Source organism: Hyla sarda, chromosome 9, assembly GCF_029499605.1.
Source record: "Hyla sarda isolate aHylSar1 chromosome 9, aHylSar1.hap1, whole genome shotgun sequence".
NCBI classification, from domain to species: domain Eukaryota; kingdom Metazoa; phylum Chordata; class Amphibia; order Anura; family Hylidae; genus Hyla; species Hyla sarda.
In genome coordinates this window covers 10,903,925-10,919,315 of record NC_079197.1, presented here as the reverse complement: position 1 = coordinate 10,919,315, position 15,391 = coordinate 10,903,925, and the positions used below count along the sequence as shown (strand labels likewise).

The 15,391-nt window shown below is 45.5% G+C and overlaps 1 protein-coding gene across 16 annotated transcripts in view; it reads right to left on the bottom strand.

Annotated features, from left to right (window-relative positions):
• The window catches only part of GRIN1 (glutamate ionotropic receptor NMDA type subunit 1), a 121,813-nt gene that overhangs the window by 26,064 nt on the left and 80,358 nt on the right, over positions 1-15,391 (bottom strand). For all 16 annotated transcript variants that reach the window (XM_056539717.1, XM_056539716.1, XM_056539703.1 and 13 more), the window contains 3 exons: positions 12,339-12,496; positions 6,102-6,263; positions 3,878-3,987 (listed from right to left, as the gene is read on the bottom strand). In XM_056539717.1, the coding sequence (XP_056395692.1) occupies positions 3,878-3,987; positions 6,102-6,263; positions 12,339-12,496 (430 nt within the window). The remainder of the gene's footprint in view (positions 1-3,877; positions 3,988-6,101; positions 6,264-12,338; positions 12,497-15,391) is intronic.

Genomic DNA, 15,391 nt, shown 5'->3' with positions numbered 1-15,391 from the left:
TAAATAATACTGTACTATTTAGAAGCAGAAAAAAACTAAATTATAATTAAAAAGGAGATTTTTTTTGTACTGTAAAATCTCTTTCTCATAGCCTTCATTGGGGACACAGGGACCATGGTATATGCTCTTGCCTCTAGGAGGCACTGACACTAGGAAAAAAAGGTCCTGGCAGGATATACCCGCCCACTGGAAGTGGGGTAATCAGTTTTTTCCCAAAGAAGTAGGAGAAGCCAACCAAGAGACAAGTCCGAAGGACCCCAGAGAGGAATCCCGGAGAAACACCCAAGAACCGGAAAAGGCTATCCAGACAAGAATGAAGACATGGGTGATGTGTCCCCCCAATGAAGGCTACCAGAAAGAGATTTTACGGTGAGTACAAAAAAATCTCCTTTTCTCGGTCGCTATTCATTGGGGGACACATAGACCATGGGAAGTACCCAAGCAGTCCCTGGGGTGGGAAGAACAACACCAGAGGAAAGGAGTCAGTCCGGAGACTGAACCCCAGCCAGGCGTAAGACTCTTGGACGAGACCCTGAGCTAAAAAGGCAACCAAGGCCTGGGACTGAGCATCCGGCAGTTCCCATTGTCCATGGAGATGGACTAGGATGTCAAGGAAGGGACCGTCCTTAGAAAAGACTCTAAACAAACAGGCAACAGAGAGAGACAAGAAGGGGCGATGCAGAGACCCGATGGGCTGAACCAACCTGGAAGGAGGAAGGAAACCAACTCCAAGAAGCACAGAACCAGATAGAGGGAGAGCCTAGTTGGGAACCAAAAAAGGAAAAGGGAACGATAAGAGAACCCCATACAGAGGACCAACAGAAACCATAGAACCTGGCGAGAAAACGCCAGGGAGAGCCGAATGCGAGTCAGTCAATATGAAGACCAGAAACTTCTGGAAAAGAGAGACGGGAACCATCTCCGGAGAGGCATGGTGCAGAAGATCCGAACCAAAAAGCTGTAGATGCCAAAAACCACTGTCCCATGGGCACAGCGTGAGCTCAGGGAGAAGAGCAGACTTGGAGAGGACGCCACACAGGCTGAACAGTGTGAAGAACCACAACCATGCTGCAGCCGAAAAATGGCCCGACTGGAACAAACCGATAGAGAGGCTTGCCATCCAACCCCAGAGTAAATGGACCCCAAAGGAGGAAACGGAAAATAAGGAGTAATCCGGAAACCCAGAACGGCGACATGGAACTGGAGACTCTCGAGTCAACGGGAGGTGCCCCACCTGTAGGGGGAGCAAACCCAACAACCGCGAAACCCTCCGGGAGACATACTGGTATGTCAAAACAAGAAAAAGAGTGGTACAGGTAGTGGGGTACCGGAACTCCAGCCACAGAGACATCAGGCATGTGAGAAATGGCGGTGGAGGAACCATGCAGACCACTGTCTGGCTTACTGGTATGGGTCCATAGTATGCAAGAGGTAACTCCGTTTGACACATCGCACTGGCCGAGGGGCACCGGAATGTCAACCATGGATGTGGCAGATATGAGATCGGTGACCTGTGGAGGAGGGAATCATAAGCCAAGAACCCTCCCCTGATGGATGACAGTCGGAGGAAGAACCCCGAAAAGGCCCTGGGCGGCCTGCCACCGCGGTTCGCATATGCTCCCTCACAGAGTTAGGTATGGCAGAGGCATAGGGCAAAAAAACATTGTGCCGATAGAGCTATCTGGAAAAAAGGCAGACCTCATATACCGTCCCAGAAAAGGACCCAGCAGATATTAATCTGATAAAAACAGATATTACGGGCAAAAAACTGTAATAGCTATGAGCTATGAACCTGGCGCGTAACGCAGGGTGCCCTGGGAATTCCCTGCATTAACCAACCCCCGAGCCCAAGCCTGGACCCGCTATGGAGGAAGGAGAGGGGCGGAGCTAAACTGAGTCTAAGAGAGGTGCAAAATTGGGCCAATCCTTGCCCGTCAGGACAAGAGAGGGAGGAACTGCGTGTGTCCTGTGAGACATCCTGAGAAAAGGGCCCACCCTCCAGGAAAGCGATGCTCGTCACTGCTGGAGCGGAAGGGGGTGAGGGGGTGGGGGGATTTGCAGGCTGAGACAAGCACCACATAAGCAGTAAATCGCGTGCCCCGGCAAGTCACCGCATAGCTGCACTAAGCCAGCAGCTGTGTACTACCAGCGGTTACTGTGAGCGCAGGTAGCCGCGAACTAAACAGGAGGTTGCCACTCCGAGGCTTTGGGGGGGGGGGGCGGGGGGTTGACAGCGGTGCCAGGCTAGACAGGCTTCCGCTGAGCTGGAGGAGAAATGGCCCTGAACCAGGGAGTCAGAGTCCTAAGCCTGGAGGGCTCGCTGCGGGAGGATGGGTGGAGCTAAGCTCCGTTCATGAGAGGCAAAGAAAGGCCCTGGGCTTTTCCTGTCCAGCGCTTCCAAGACAGGGCCAACAGAGGGGGGAGAGAGTCCGCCCTCAGTTAGTCTCTAAATTCCCGTGCCGCACACGGGGAGAAGGGGGGCGGAACTACCTCCCGCTATTATGGGTCCTTCTGGCCAGCAAGCGCCGGAGGAGATCCGACCATCTGAAGTAAAGAAAATCAGCGGCTGAGAAATTACAGGGAGCCGCTGCAAAAGCCGATGGCTGCCCCGAGACAGAAATGTCTGCCGTAACTGTGGGTCCACTGGCGGGCGGGTGGGTAGAGGGGATGATATACTCACCCTCGGTCTTCATATACTCACCCAGACGGCTTCAACCAGCTTATGGCCACACTGCATCATACCAGGCTAAGATAGCGGGGCAAGCAGGGGCAGTGGGGGACCCGTACCCAGGGTACAACCTCCAGGTGCTGGTGGTTGGCAAGAAGGGGTTAACAGTACATAATCTATGTCTGTGCCCCTTTGTCGCATATGGGGGAACAGGTAGCACCATGCTCCTGAACCCACACCTGAAAATGAAAAACAAAAGGTAGGAAAAAAGCTAACTGTACAGCCTTTAGTAGAAAATAATAAAGAAGACCAGGTCTGGAGAGCACCAGACCTGTGTCTTGCCTCCTACTGACACTAGCTAAAACTGATTACCTCACTTCCAGTGGGCGGGTATATTTTGCCAGGGAGGAGCCGACTTTTTTTCTTCCTAGTGTCAGCGCCTCCTAGAGGCAAGAGCATATACCATGGTCTCTGTGTCCCCCAATGAAGAGCGACCGAGAAAATAGCATTACAAATGTATTTAATGGGGTAGACCAGCTAAAATGTTTTGTTTCTTTAATTTGTGCTCAGTCACACATTTTTTAAAACAAAATGGCAGCTGGAAAATCTGATTAAACATAGATATTGCTGGGACCTTTTCTGCTAATTAGGACTTTACTCTTTTGTTCTTTAGTTCTTACTACTTGTGTGCAATTGACCTTAGGTGTGAGTGTTACCAAATTCTCCCTTGACCGAAGAGGAAGACCCTCCAGCTTTACTAGAGCTCCCAGCAAGATTAGGGTGGATCCACTGCCCCATGGTGAGGTGAGAACTACAAGGACCCCCCTTTAAACAGGTTGGTACAAGTGGTGTTAGATATGTATTTGGGCAGTGTTATCCCAATGCTGGGAGCACAACAGGGGGGATGTGGGACATGTGCCCAAGGTGCTATGTACCTTGCATACATGCCAGCAGTCCCAAATTTGGTGGGACAAGTCACATGACAACAGAGATAGTACTTGTGCAACCCTGCCCCCTTCCCCTAAATGCTTATATCTTAGGAGATAAATCTTTTGACGATTTAAACATTGGTACGTTTGGCCTCGGTGGCACCAACCAGCCACTCTGCCATGGCATTAATGAGAGGCTAGGACAGCAAACCGAAATTTTCCTTAAATTAAGAAGAACCTTGCTACTAATGTGGAGCTCATTCCAAGTGTTATAACTTACCTGCCATGTTCTCAAATGTTAGTGTAGCTGGGGCATTGCTGCGAGAGTCACATTCCTGATATCTGACCCAAGTCTTATCAAGATCTTCCATAAATCCATTCTCATGTGATCTAGAGAACAAATGAATAAACAGTAAGAAGACGCCATCTTTTATTACTGCTGGACAATAATGTCACAGACTATAGAGAGCTCCATATTACAGTGCCTGAACCTACATGTCCAGAGAGCTGTCAAATAATTCTATTATACATGTAGTTAACTTCATCAGATATTTAAAAATGTTAAAATTCTTAAAGTACGAGGCAGTATTATAGTAGATACTCGAGGCAACGTCCGTTTCGTTCCAGCAAGGAACTTCTTCCGGCCTCCTCAGCCGAAGCGGCTTCTGTTGCAGCGTTTTTTCAGTTTCCCGATCCCACCAGAGGCCGGCTTCTTTTTACAAAGTTTATGAAATAAAGGTTATGTTTTAACAGGTGAGTGCCGATGTGAATCTCTTGCATGTTGGATTTCATTATGGACTTTTTTATTCCTACAGTGTGCACCCCCGTTTCCCGGTACTACTACTCCCATCAGTGATTGTGCTTGGTTTAGAATTTTTATTTTTGCTTTGGTATGTGATATTCAGTAGTGCTGCCCGGTCTTTCCTCTACTGCCTTGATTATTGTAGTTATATTCATGTACATGGTAGCAGTATTATAGAGGTTATAGTCTTGTATATAGGAACAGCGTAGTATTAATATTCTCATCTATAGGGGGCAGTATTGCAGTAATTATATTCTTGGATGAAGAGAGGGAAGTTGATGCCCCACCCCGAAGCATGACTGGAGTGATAAATGATTGTTATGGTATTTAGCAAAACTTATTTTTTTTGCTTTTGACTTAAAGCCTCCTTTTTATTTGTATTGATATAACGTGATTTATGTATGTTTTATGTTCTTTAGGAAATTACGGTAGCTTGTCTGATAAAAAAAATAAATAATATATATATATATATATATATATATATATATTTATATATATATATCTATTCCTATGAAATCCAAATAGGTTCCCCCCATTAAAATCAATGAGACTTTTTGTCACGTAGGATGAAGTGGCTAAATGTGGGATCAAGGGGGGAATAAAGTGACACAGGGGGTGATAAAACGGGAGGGGATGAAGTAACACGGGGGATCAAAGGGGGGAAAGAAAAAACATTGAGGAGTCAGAGGGGAGATAGAGTGACACGGGGGATCAAAGGGGGGGATAAGGTGGCACAGCTGGGGATCAAAAATGAAAATGAAATGACACAGAGGGTGATAAAAAAAGGGAATTCTAGGGGTACTCCGGTGGAAAACTTTTTTTTTTTTTTTTTTTTTAATCAACTGGTGCCAGAAAGTTAAACAGATTTGTAAATTACTTCTATTAAAAAATCTTAATCCCTCCAGTACTTATTAGCTGCTGAATACTACTAAGAAAATTCTTTTTTTTTTTTTTGGAACACAGAGCTTTCTGCTGACATCATGACCACAGTGCTCTCTGCTGACATCTCTGTCCATTTTAGGAACTGTCCAGAGCAGCATATGTTTGCTATGGGGATTTTCTCCTACTCTGGACAGTTCTTAAAATGGACAGAGATGTCAGCAGAGAGCACTGTGCTCGTGATGTCAGCAGAGAGCACTGTGTCCCAAAAAGAAAAGAACTTCCTCTTTAGTATTCAGCAGCTAATAAGTACTGGAATAATTAAGATTTTTTTAATAGAAGTAATTTACAAATCTGTTTAACTTTCTGGCACCAGTAGATTATAAAAAAATAATAATAATTTCCACCGGTGTACCCCTTTAAATGGCACAAGAGATGAAATAGCACAGAGGTTGATAAAGGGGGGAATGAAATGGCACAGGGAGTAGCAGCTACACATGCAATTGGCGGTACAGTGAGGTGTGTGTTACAAAATTATACACGTCTAAAAAGGGTGTCACCTATATGAACACTTTGGAAAACTCTGCCCTGTGGTATACAGCAGTGTTTCCCAACCAGGGGGCCTCCAGGTGTTGCAAAACTACAACTCGCAGCATGCCCGGAAAGCCTTTGGCTGTCCGGGAATGCTGGTAGTTGTAGCTTTACAACATCTGGAGGCCCCCTGGTTGGGAAATACTGGTATACAGGCTGCCCCATGTCATGTATCATGTATGAAAAACATGAGATTTCCCCAGTTTAACAAATAGATCAGTCTGGAACCTACTTGAGAATGTTGAGGGACACGTTCTGCTTCCACGGACTGTCCTTTCTCATACCGATTCCAAAACCAGAACGGAAGAACAGTTCTCCGGTGGTGACAAGATCGCACTTCTGAGAAGCCTCAAATTCCAGGACAGCAGAATCCCAGATAAAAGCGTGGAGTTTACTGAGAGAAACAAGAAGGAGACATAAGGACAAAAATCCTGGGGACCTCAATGTTCAACATGATCAGGGGGTCCCTATAAATGTCTGCCATAGATGTATCAGCTATCCCTGATCACCTAGTGTGCATGTAAGGAATGGACTTAAAGCAAATGCAGTAAACTTAAAGGTCCGGTTGAAAAACTGTATTAAACCGTATACGTTTTTTTTTACATGGGAGTCAATGGGAACCGTACAGAACGGTATGTGGGTACGGTTCCATCCGGTTTTCATCATACGGTTTTTGACTTTGCACAGGTTTTTTTCTTGGAATTTCAATCAAACAAGTAAAACTTTATTCAAAATGGAGTGAAAAGTTAAAAACGTATACGTTTTTTTCTTACAAAACGGATGCAACCGAACATCATTTTTCAAACCGTATACGGTTTTTAACTGTATACGGGTTAAAATTTGTACACACGTTTTGATACAGTTTTGTCAGGTCTTTAGCAATCCGTTTTTCCTCAAAAACCTGATACGGGAACTGTATTGCAAAAACGTGGTGTGAATGCACCCACAGACGTTTTTTTTTGTTTTTTTGTTACTTAAAAAAAAATGCAACATAAAATAACTTCCTGCTAATTTTTTTTTCCCTCCATGAAGCATTTTTTGTGGCCTTTTTTAATATGTATTTAAATAGTATGTATTAGGCTGGCCAGTCATGCTGGGAGTTGTACGTTTGCAACAGCTGGACGCACAATGGTTAGGAAACATCCCATAAAAAATATACCTGGATTTAGATTGTAAATTTTAACATGAATATCCAATAATATAAGCATATGATTAGCTGGCGTGTTACATGCTAGCTACATAACAATAAATGTCAATTAAAGAGAACATTGCCCCCTGAAGGCTACACACAGACATTACCACCATATTCCTATCATGTATTTCATTATGAGCCCTTTAGTAACCTCTCTGAGTAATGTGATCCGTTTACATTCCCTGCTGTTACAGTTTATCCCATAAGTAAGTCCACCCCTTACATTTCTGTAAATATTTTCTTCTATCTTTTTATGTGACACCGAAGGAATGACCCTCTGTACAATGTAAAGTAGTGAGTGCACGGCCTGTTTAAGTGTTTAATGTTGTGTCCCCTCAAAATAACTCAACCCAGCCATTAAAGGGGTACTCCGTTGCTCAGCATTTGGAACAAACTGTTCCGAAACGCTGGAGCCGGTGCAGGGAGCTCGTGATGTCATAGTCCCGCCTCCTCATGATGTCATGCCCCACCCCCTCAATGCAAGTCTGTGGGAGGGGGCGTGACAGCCTCATCGTCCGCCAGAAACCCCCCCCCCCAGCAGTAGCACCCCCATCACATCATCCACCAGCAACACCTCCCTCTATTCCCCTTACCCCCCTGTGATAATAGCATCAGCTGACAGATTAGGGGGGCACTACTGCTGGGGGGGGGCGGTGTTTGGTGGTGTTGGTGGACAGACAGCAGTAGCATCCTAATCATTCATCAGCCCCCCCCCCCCCAGTGGCCCTTTTTCTCGCTGGCAGTACTGTAGCTTACCAGGGTCAGTCAGGTGCACCCCCACTCTGTTCCTGGCTGTCTGTCTGGATGGCTAGGTAGTTTGCAGGCCTGTGAACTTGCTGAGACGTTTCTGAAGAAACGATGCACCAGATCAGTGCAAATGGCGGGTCACGTCAGCGCCACCCAACGCCACTGACGTCACGCTAACCCCTGCTTTGCCGTTGAGAGGTGGAAATTTGCGACCTGTGCAGACTTGCGTCCACTTCTCCCCTCAGCTCTCCGAAGGTTTCCGAAGCTATAGCTGGGGGGAGCGAAGGCAGAGCAGAGGACGCAGGTCTGCGTGGGAGAAAGAAGGCAGAGCAGGGGAGAGAGGACGTACACGACTCCTCATCTCCCCTCCTCCTGCTCTGTCTTCGGAGGATGCAGGTCTGCACTGGAGAAAGAAGACAGAGCAGGGGGAGGATGACAGTGCAAGGGCTGCTGATTTATAGATTGCAGGGGCTGGGGAATAAATCTCGGACTGGGGATGATTTCTTTGTGTGAGGGGGGGGGGGGGGTTTCGGGACTCCTGAATGACACATGCTGGGAGTTGTAGTCCCTGTTATTCGTGTGTATGCTATGAACATCCTCTCTCCCCTGCTTTGGCTTCTTTCTCCCATGCAGACCTGCGTCCTCTGGGAGGGGAGATGAGCGGGATGTGTACCTGTTCTCTCCCCCTGCTCTGCCTTCGCTCCCCCCAGCTCTAGCTTCGGAAACCTTCGGAGATCTGAGGGGAGGAGCGGATGCAAGTCGCAAGTCTGCGCGGGTCGTAAATTTCCACCTCACACCGGATCGATCAGAACAGAAAGATGAGAACGGGGGAGGCAGCGGGCCGCAAAATTTCGCACAGTATGGGGTGGGGGCAGCGGGCAGCTAAATTTCGGTCTGCAGGCCGTAATTGGCCCGTGGGCCGGGAGTTTGAGAACCCTGCTCTACACAAAGATGACCTAGGCTATAAGAAGATTTCCAAGATCCTGGAACTAAGCTGCAGCAAGGTGGGCGAGACCATACAGAGGCTTCACAGGACAGGTTCCACTCAGAACAGGTTTCGTCATGGTTGAACAAGGAAGTTGAGTGCACATGCTCGGCGTCATGACCAGAGGTTGTCTTTGGAAAATAGTGGCTATGGATAGAAGTAGAAATCTGGGATATGGCGCAAACCAGAAGATGAAGAGTCTTGTGAATAGTAATAACTTCTTTATTATGCCAGTATACTGGTTGTATTCTGGCATAATAAAGAAGTTATTACTATTCACAAGACTCTTCATCTACTGGTTTGCGCCATAACCCGGATTTCTACTTCTATCCATATCCACTGATGTTACCTCGGCTGAGAGATCCCCAGGCCGACACCGGGAGGCAGCACCGCAACCATTAACCAACGCGCTAATAGCAGTTGTGTCTGATACACAACCAAATCAGGTGAGCAGATTACTTCAACAAACCCTGTATTATTTTTTGCTAGAATTTATCAGCAATACTAATTTATGAGGAGCTCTGTCAATTTAGTTTTTTAGCATTGCATGTCTTTGGAAAATAAACACTGGGGAGCTACAGGTCATTGAGTGAACCATGAAGGCCAACATGACACTGTGACATCCTGAAGCAGAGCATGATCCCCTCCCTTCAGAGACTGGGCTGCAGGGCAGTATTCACACATGACCCCAAACACCTCCAAGACCACCACTGCTTTGCTAAAGAAGCTGAGGGTAAAGGTCATTGACTGGCCAAGCATGTCTCCAGACCTAAACCCTAATAGGCATCTGTGGGGCAGCTTCAAATGGAAGGTGGGGGAGCGCAAGGTGTCTAACATCCACCAGCTCCGTGATCTCCTCATAGAAGAGAGAAGAGGATTCCAGGGACAACCTGTGAAGCTCTGGTAAACTCCATGTCCACCCCACCCCCTCATGACGTCATGCCCCATCCCCTCAATGCAAGTCTATGGGAGGGGGCATGACAGCCGCCACACCCCCTTCCATAGACTTGCATTGAGGGGGCGGGGCGTGACATCATGAGGGGGTTGGGCTATGGCGTCACAAGCTCCCGGCGCCGACTCCAGAGTTCGGAACAGTTTGTTCCAAACGCTGAGCAGCGGAGTACCCCTTTAAGGCAGTGCTGGAAATTATAGACACTTTGGGCCCAATTCGGACATTTCCACTTAGGGGTGTTCTTACATTTGCTGCCAAGGTTTGGGCATTAATGGCTGTGTTGTGGTATTTTGAGGGGACACAACATTAAACACTGTTATACGGACCGTGTACTCACTACTTTACATTGAAACAGAGCGTCATTACTTTAGTATTGTCTCATGAAAATATATAATAAAATATTTACAAAAATGTGCAGGGTGTTATGGGAGATAATACATATATATATATTTCAGAGATACTGAATATAATGTGAGGGGTGGACTCACTTATGGGAGATACTGTATATATAATGTGAGGGGTGGAGTCACTTATGGGATATACTGTATATATAATGTGAGGGGTGGACTCACTTATGGGAGATACTGTATATATAATGTGAGGGGTGGACTCACTTATGGGATATACTGTATATATTATGTGAGGGGTGGACTCACTTATGGGAGATACTGTATATATAATGTGAGGGGTGGAGTCACTTATGGGAGATACTGTATATATAATGTGAGGGGTGGACTCACTTATGGGATATACTGTATATAATGTGAGGGGTGGACTCACTTATGGGATATACTGTATATATAATGTGAGGGGTGGACTCACTTATGGGATATACTGTATATAATGTGAGGGGTGGCCTCACTTATGGGAGATACTGTATATATAATGTGAGGGGTGGACTCACTTATAGGATATACTGTATATAATGTGAGGGGTGGACTCACTTATGGGATGTACTGTATATATAATGTGAGGGGTGGACTCACTTATGGGAGATACTGTATATATAATGTGAGGGGTGGACTCACTTATGGGATATACTGTATATAATGTGAGGGGTGGACTCACTTATGGGATATACTGTATATATAATGTGAGGGGTGGACTCACTTATGGGATATACTGTATATAATGTGAGGGGTGGCCTCACTTATGGGAGATACTGTATATATAATGTGAGGGGTGGACTCACTTATAGGATATACTGTATATAATGTGAGGGGTGGACTCACTTATGGGATGTACTGTATATATAATGTGAGGGGTGGACTCACTTATGGGATATACTGTATATAATGTGAGGGGTGGAGTCACTTATGGGATATACTGTATATAATGTGAGGGGTGGAGTCACTTATGGGATATACTGTATATATAATGTGAGGGGTGGACTCACTTGTGGGAGATACTGTATATAATGTGAGGGGTGGAGTCACTTATGGGATATACTGTATATAATGTGAGGGGTGGACTCACTTATGGGAGATACTGTATATATAATGTGAGGGGTGGACTCACTTATGGGATATACTGTATATATAATGTGAGGGGTGGACACACTTATGGGATATACTGTATATATAATGTGAGGGGTGGACTCACTTATGGGAGATACTGTATATAATGTGAGGGGTGGACTCACTTGTGGGAGATACTGTATATAATGTGAGGGGTGGAGTCACTTATGGGATATACTGTATATATAATGTGAGGGGTGGACTCACTTGTGGGAGATACTGTATATAATGTGAGGGGTGGAGTCACTTATGGGATATACTGTATATAATGTGAGGGGTGGACTCACTTATGGGAGATACTGTATATATAATGTGAGGGGTGGACTCACTTATGGGATATACTGTATATATAATGTGAGGGGTGGACACACTTATGGGATATACTGTATATATAATGTGAGGGGTGGACTCACTTATGGGAGATACTGTATATATAATGTGAGGGGTGGACTCACTTATGGGAGATACTGTATATATAATGTGAGGGGTGGACTCACTTATGGGAGATACTGTATATAATGTGAGGGGTGGACTCACTTATGGGAGATACTGTATATATAATGTGAGGGGTGGAGTCACTTATGGGAGATACTGTATATATAATGTGAGGGGTGGACTCACTTATGGGATATACTGTATATATAATGTGAGGGGTGGACTCACTTATGGGATATACTGTATATATAATGTGAGGGGTGGAGTCACTTATGGGATATACTGTATATATAATGTGAGGGGTGGACTCACTTATGGGATATAGTGTATATATAATGTGAGGGGTGGACTCACTTGTGGGAGATACTGTATATATAATGTGAGGGGTGGAGTCACTTATGGGAGATGCTGTATATAGAACATGGAGCTGTGGTTTCCATGTGCAGCAGGTTTCTTTCAGGAACACAATGCCCTAGACCAGGCATAGGTATCCTTCAACACTGCTGATGTTTTGGGCTACTTTTCCCATGATGCTTTTGCAGCATTTTGGCTGTAAGAGAATCATGGGAGATGTAGTCCAAAACATCTGCAGTGCCGAAGGATACCTATGCCTGGTCTAGACAATTAGAGGGGGCACTTACTTATCCCGCACTGCTTGTATGGCTTCGGCTGCACTCTCGTAGTTATGTTTTTCCATGTGCCGATACATTGTGCTCAGCTCCACTTGTCTCCTGAAGTAAATATCCACAGAGCTCTGCTTGACCGTGGCGTAGATGAACTTGTCACTGGGGTTACGAAGCTGCAGAACCATGAAAGAAAATAACATGAAAAACCAACATGGAAGATTGAGCTGTGTTGGCATTAGGCAAAATAAAGTGTCATAAATAAAAATTACCCAGAAACTGTGGAAATTGATCTGTAAATTAATTCAAATTGAATCAATTTCTTATTAAAATGTTTTTTATTTAAATAAAATAATATTATATATAAGTTAAAAGATATCTATCTCATATCTATCTATATCTATCTATACATAAATGTATCTGTTACTATCAGTCACAGTTTGAACCAAATTGTGAAATTATGTAAATAAGTAAAATAAAAAATAATGTACCTTATAGCTGGGGTTCTCAACCCGTGGTACACTTACCCCTAGGGGTATACCAAGTGTCATGCATTTTGCTGAAAAATATTGGCTATGCAATGGCTGGAATTTTTCAGCGCAGAACGTGGACTGGACGTCGAAGGAGTTGCGGCAGCTCACTATATTGTACCACTTTAAGTGAGCTGTGGTGGCTGCCGGCCCTGACATGTCTGCCGGCCCTGCCCTCTGATTCTACAAAGGTTTTTAGCATTTGTTTCAAGGTCCCATTGAACCTCTCACAAAGACCATTTGTTTGGGGGTGGTATGGGCTTGCTACCAAGTGCTGTACATTCACCTTTTTACAGAGGCTTTGCATGAGATTGGACATGAACTGTGTGCCCTGATCAGTGAGCATTTCTCTGGGGAACCCTACCCTGCAGAAAATACTGATCAGAGCATCTGCCACCTTATCTGCTCGGACGGAGGATAAGGCAACAGCTTCAGGGTACCTAGTTGCATAATCTACAACAGTAAGAATAAATTGTTTCCCTGTGCTGCTGGGTATAGCCAGAGGCCCCACAATATCCACTGCCACTCGTTCAAAAGGTACAGATATGACTGGTAGGGGCACTAGGGGAATACGAGTTACATCCCCGGACTTACCCACTCTTTTCTTCGTTGCCAAAAAAGATGGATCTCTACGCCCCTGTATTGACTACCGCGGACTTAATAAACTTACGGTAAAAAATCGCTATCCTCTGCCTCTTATCTCCGAACTCTTTGACCGACTACGTGGAGCTAAGATTTTCACCAAACTTGATCTAAGGGGTGCATATAACCTCATCCGTATTTGTGCAGGTGATGAATGGAAACCCGCCTTCAACACTAGAGATGGTCACTCTGAATACCTTGTCATGCCCTTTAGGCTTTGCAACGCCCCAGCAGTCTTTCAGGACTTTGTTAATGAGATTTTTCGGGACATGCTGTATTCCTGTGTGGCAGTCTACCTTGATGACATCCTCATTTTCTCCTCCAACCTTGAGGAACATCGCCTTCATGTCCATCAAGTGCTTCAGCGACTACGCCAAAATCATCTTTACGCCAAAATTTAGAAATGTCTATTTGAACGCAGCAGTCTCCCCTTCCTGGGATACATTGTGTCCGGTAAAGGTCTTCAAATGGACCCTGATAAGCTATCGGCGGTAGTAGATTGGCCTCGTCCCACTGGCCTACGAACTATCCAAAGATTTCTCGGATTTGCAAATTATTGTCATCAATTTATTCCCCACTCCTCCACCATCGTTGTTCCTATTGTAGCATTGACTAAGAAAAATGCTAATCCGAAATCCTGGCCGCCACAGGCGGAGGAAGCCTTTAACCACCTCAAAGCTGCCTTCTGCTCTGCTCCAGTCTTGTCCAGACCAGATCCTCTGAAGCCCTTCTTCCTCGATGTTGACGCCTCCTCAGTTGGAGCCGGAGCTGTTCTCCTTCAAAAATCCGCTAAAGGAAAAAACATCACTTGCGGATTTTTCTCCAAAACCTTTTCTCCTCCTGAAAAAAATTATTCGATAGGAGACCGTGAACTATTGGCTATTAAGTTGGCACTTGAGGAGTGGAGACATCTTCTGGAAGGATCCCTTCATCCCATCACCATCTATACAGATCACAAGAATTTGTCTTTTCTTCAATCCGCCCAGCGGCTAAATCTTTGCCAGGCTAGATGGTCGTTGTTTTTTGCCCATTTCAACTTTCAAATCCCTTTTCGTCCCGCGGACAAGAATGTCAGGGCTGATGCTCTATCACGTACCACCGATGCCTCAGAAGCCTAAACCCTTCCTCAGCACATCATTCCCCCTGAGTGTCTGATCTCTTCTGCTCCTGCTTCTTTGGTGTCTATTCCTCCAGGAAAAACTTATGTTCCTCCACGTCTTCGCCTACGGAGCCTCAAATGGGGCCATTCCTCCCTTCTGGCTGGTCACGCTGGAATCAAAAAATCTTTACAGTTGATTGCCAGACACTATTGGTTGTCCTCCTTGGAAAAGGATGTGACCGATTTCGTACGAGCTTGTACAGTGTGTGCACGTGACAAGACCCCACGCCAGAAGCCTGCTGGTCTTCTCCTTCCTCTGCCGGTGCCTGAACAACCTTGGACCCACATAGCCATGGACTTCATCACTGACCTTCCTTTATCCCATGGCAACACTGTCATCTGGGTGGTCGCTGCTCGTTTTTCCAAAATGGCTCATTTTATTCCGCTTCCTGGCCTTCCTTCTGCACCACAATTGGCGAAGCAATTTTTTCTGCAGATTTTTCGTATTCACGGGCTTCCCACGCATATCGTCTCGGATAGAGGCGTTCAATTTGTGTCAAAATTTTGGAGAGCTCTCTGCAATCAATTAAAGATCAAATTAAATTTCTCTTCCACCTATCACCCCCAATCCAATGGACAAGCGGAAAGAGTGAACCAGATTCTTGGTGACTACTTGCGACATTTTGTCTCCTCCCGCCAAGATGATTGGGTCGACCTTCTGTTCTGGGCTGAATTCTCATACAATTTCAAAAATTCTGAATCTTCCACCAAATCTCCATTTTTTGTGGTGTACGGCCGTC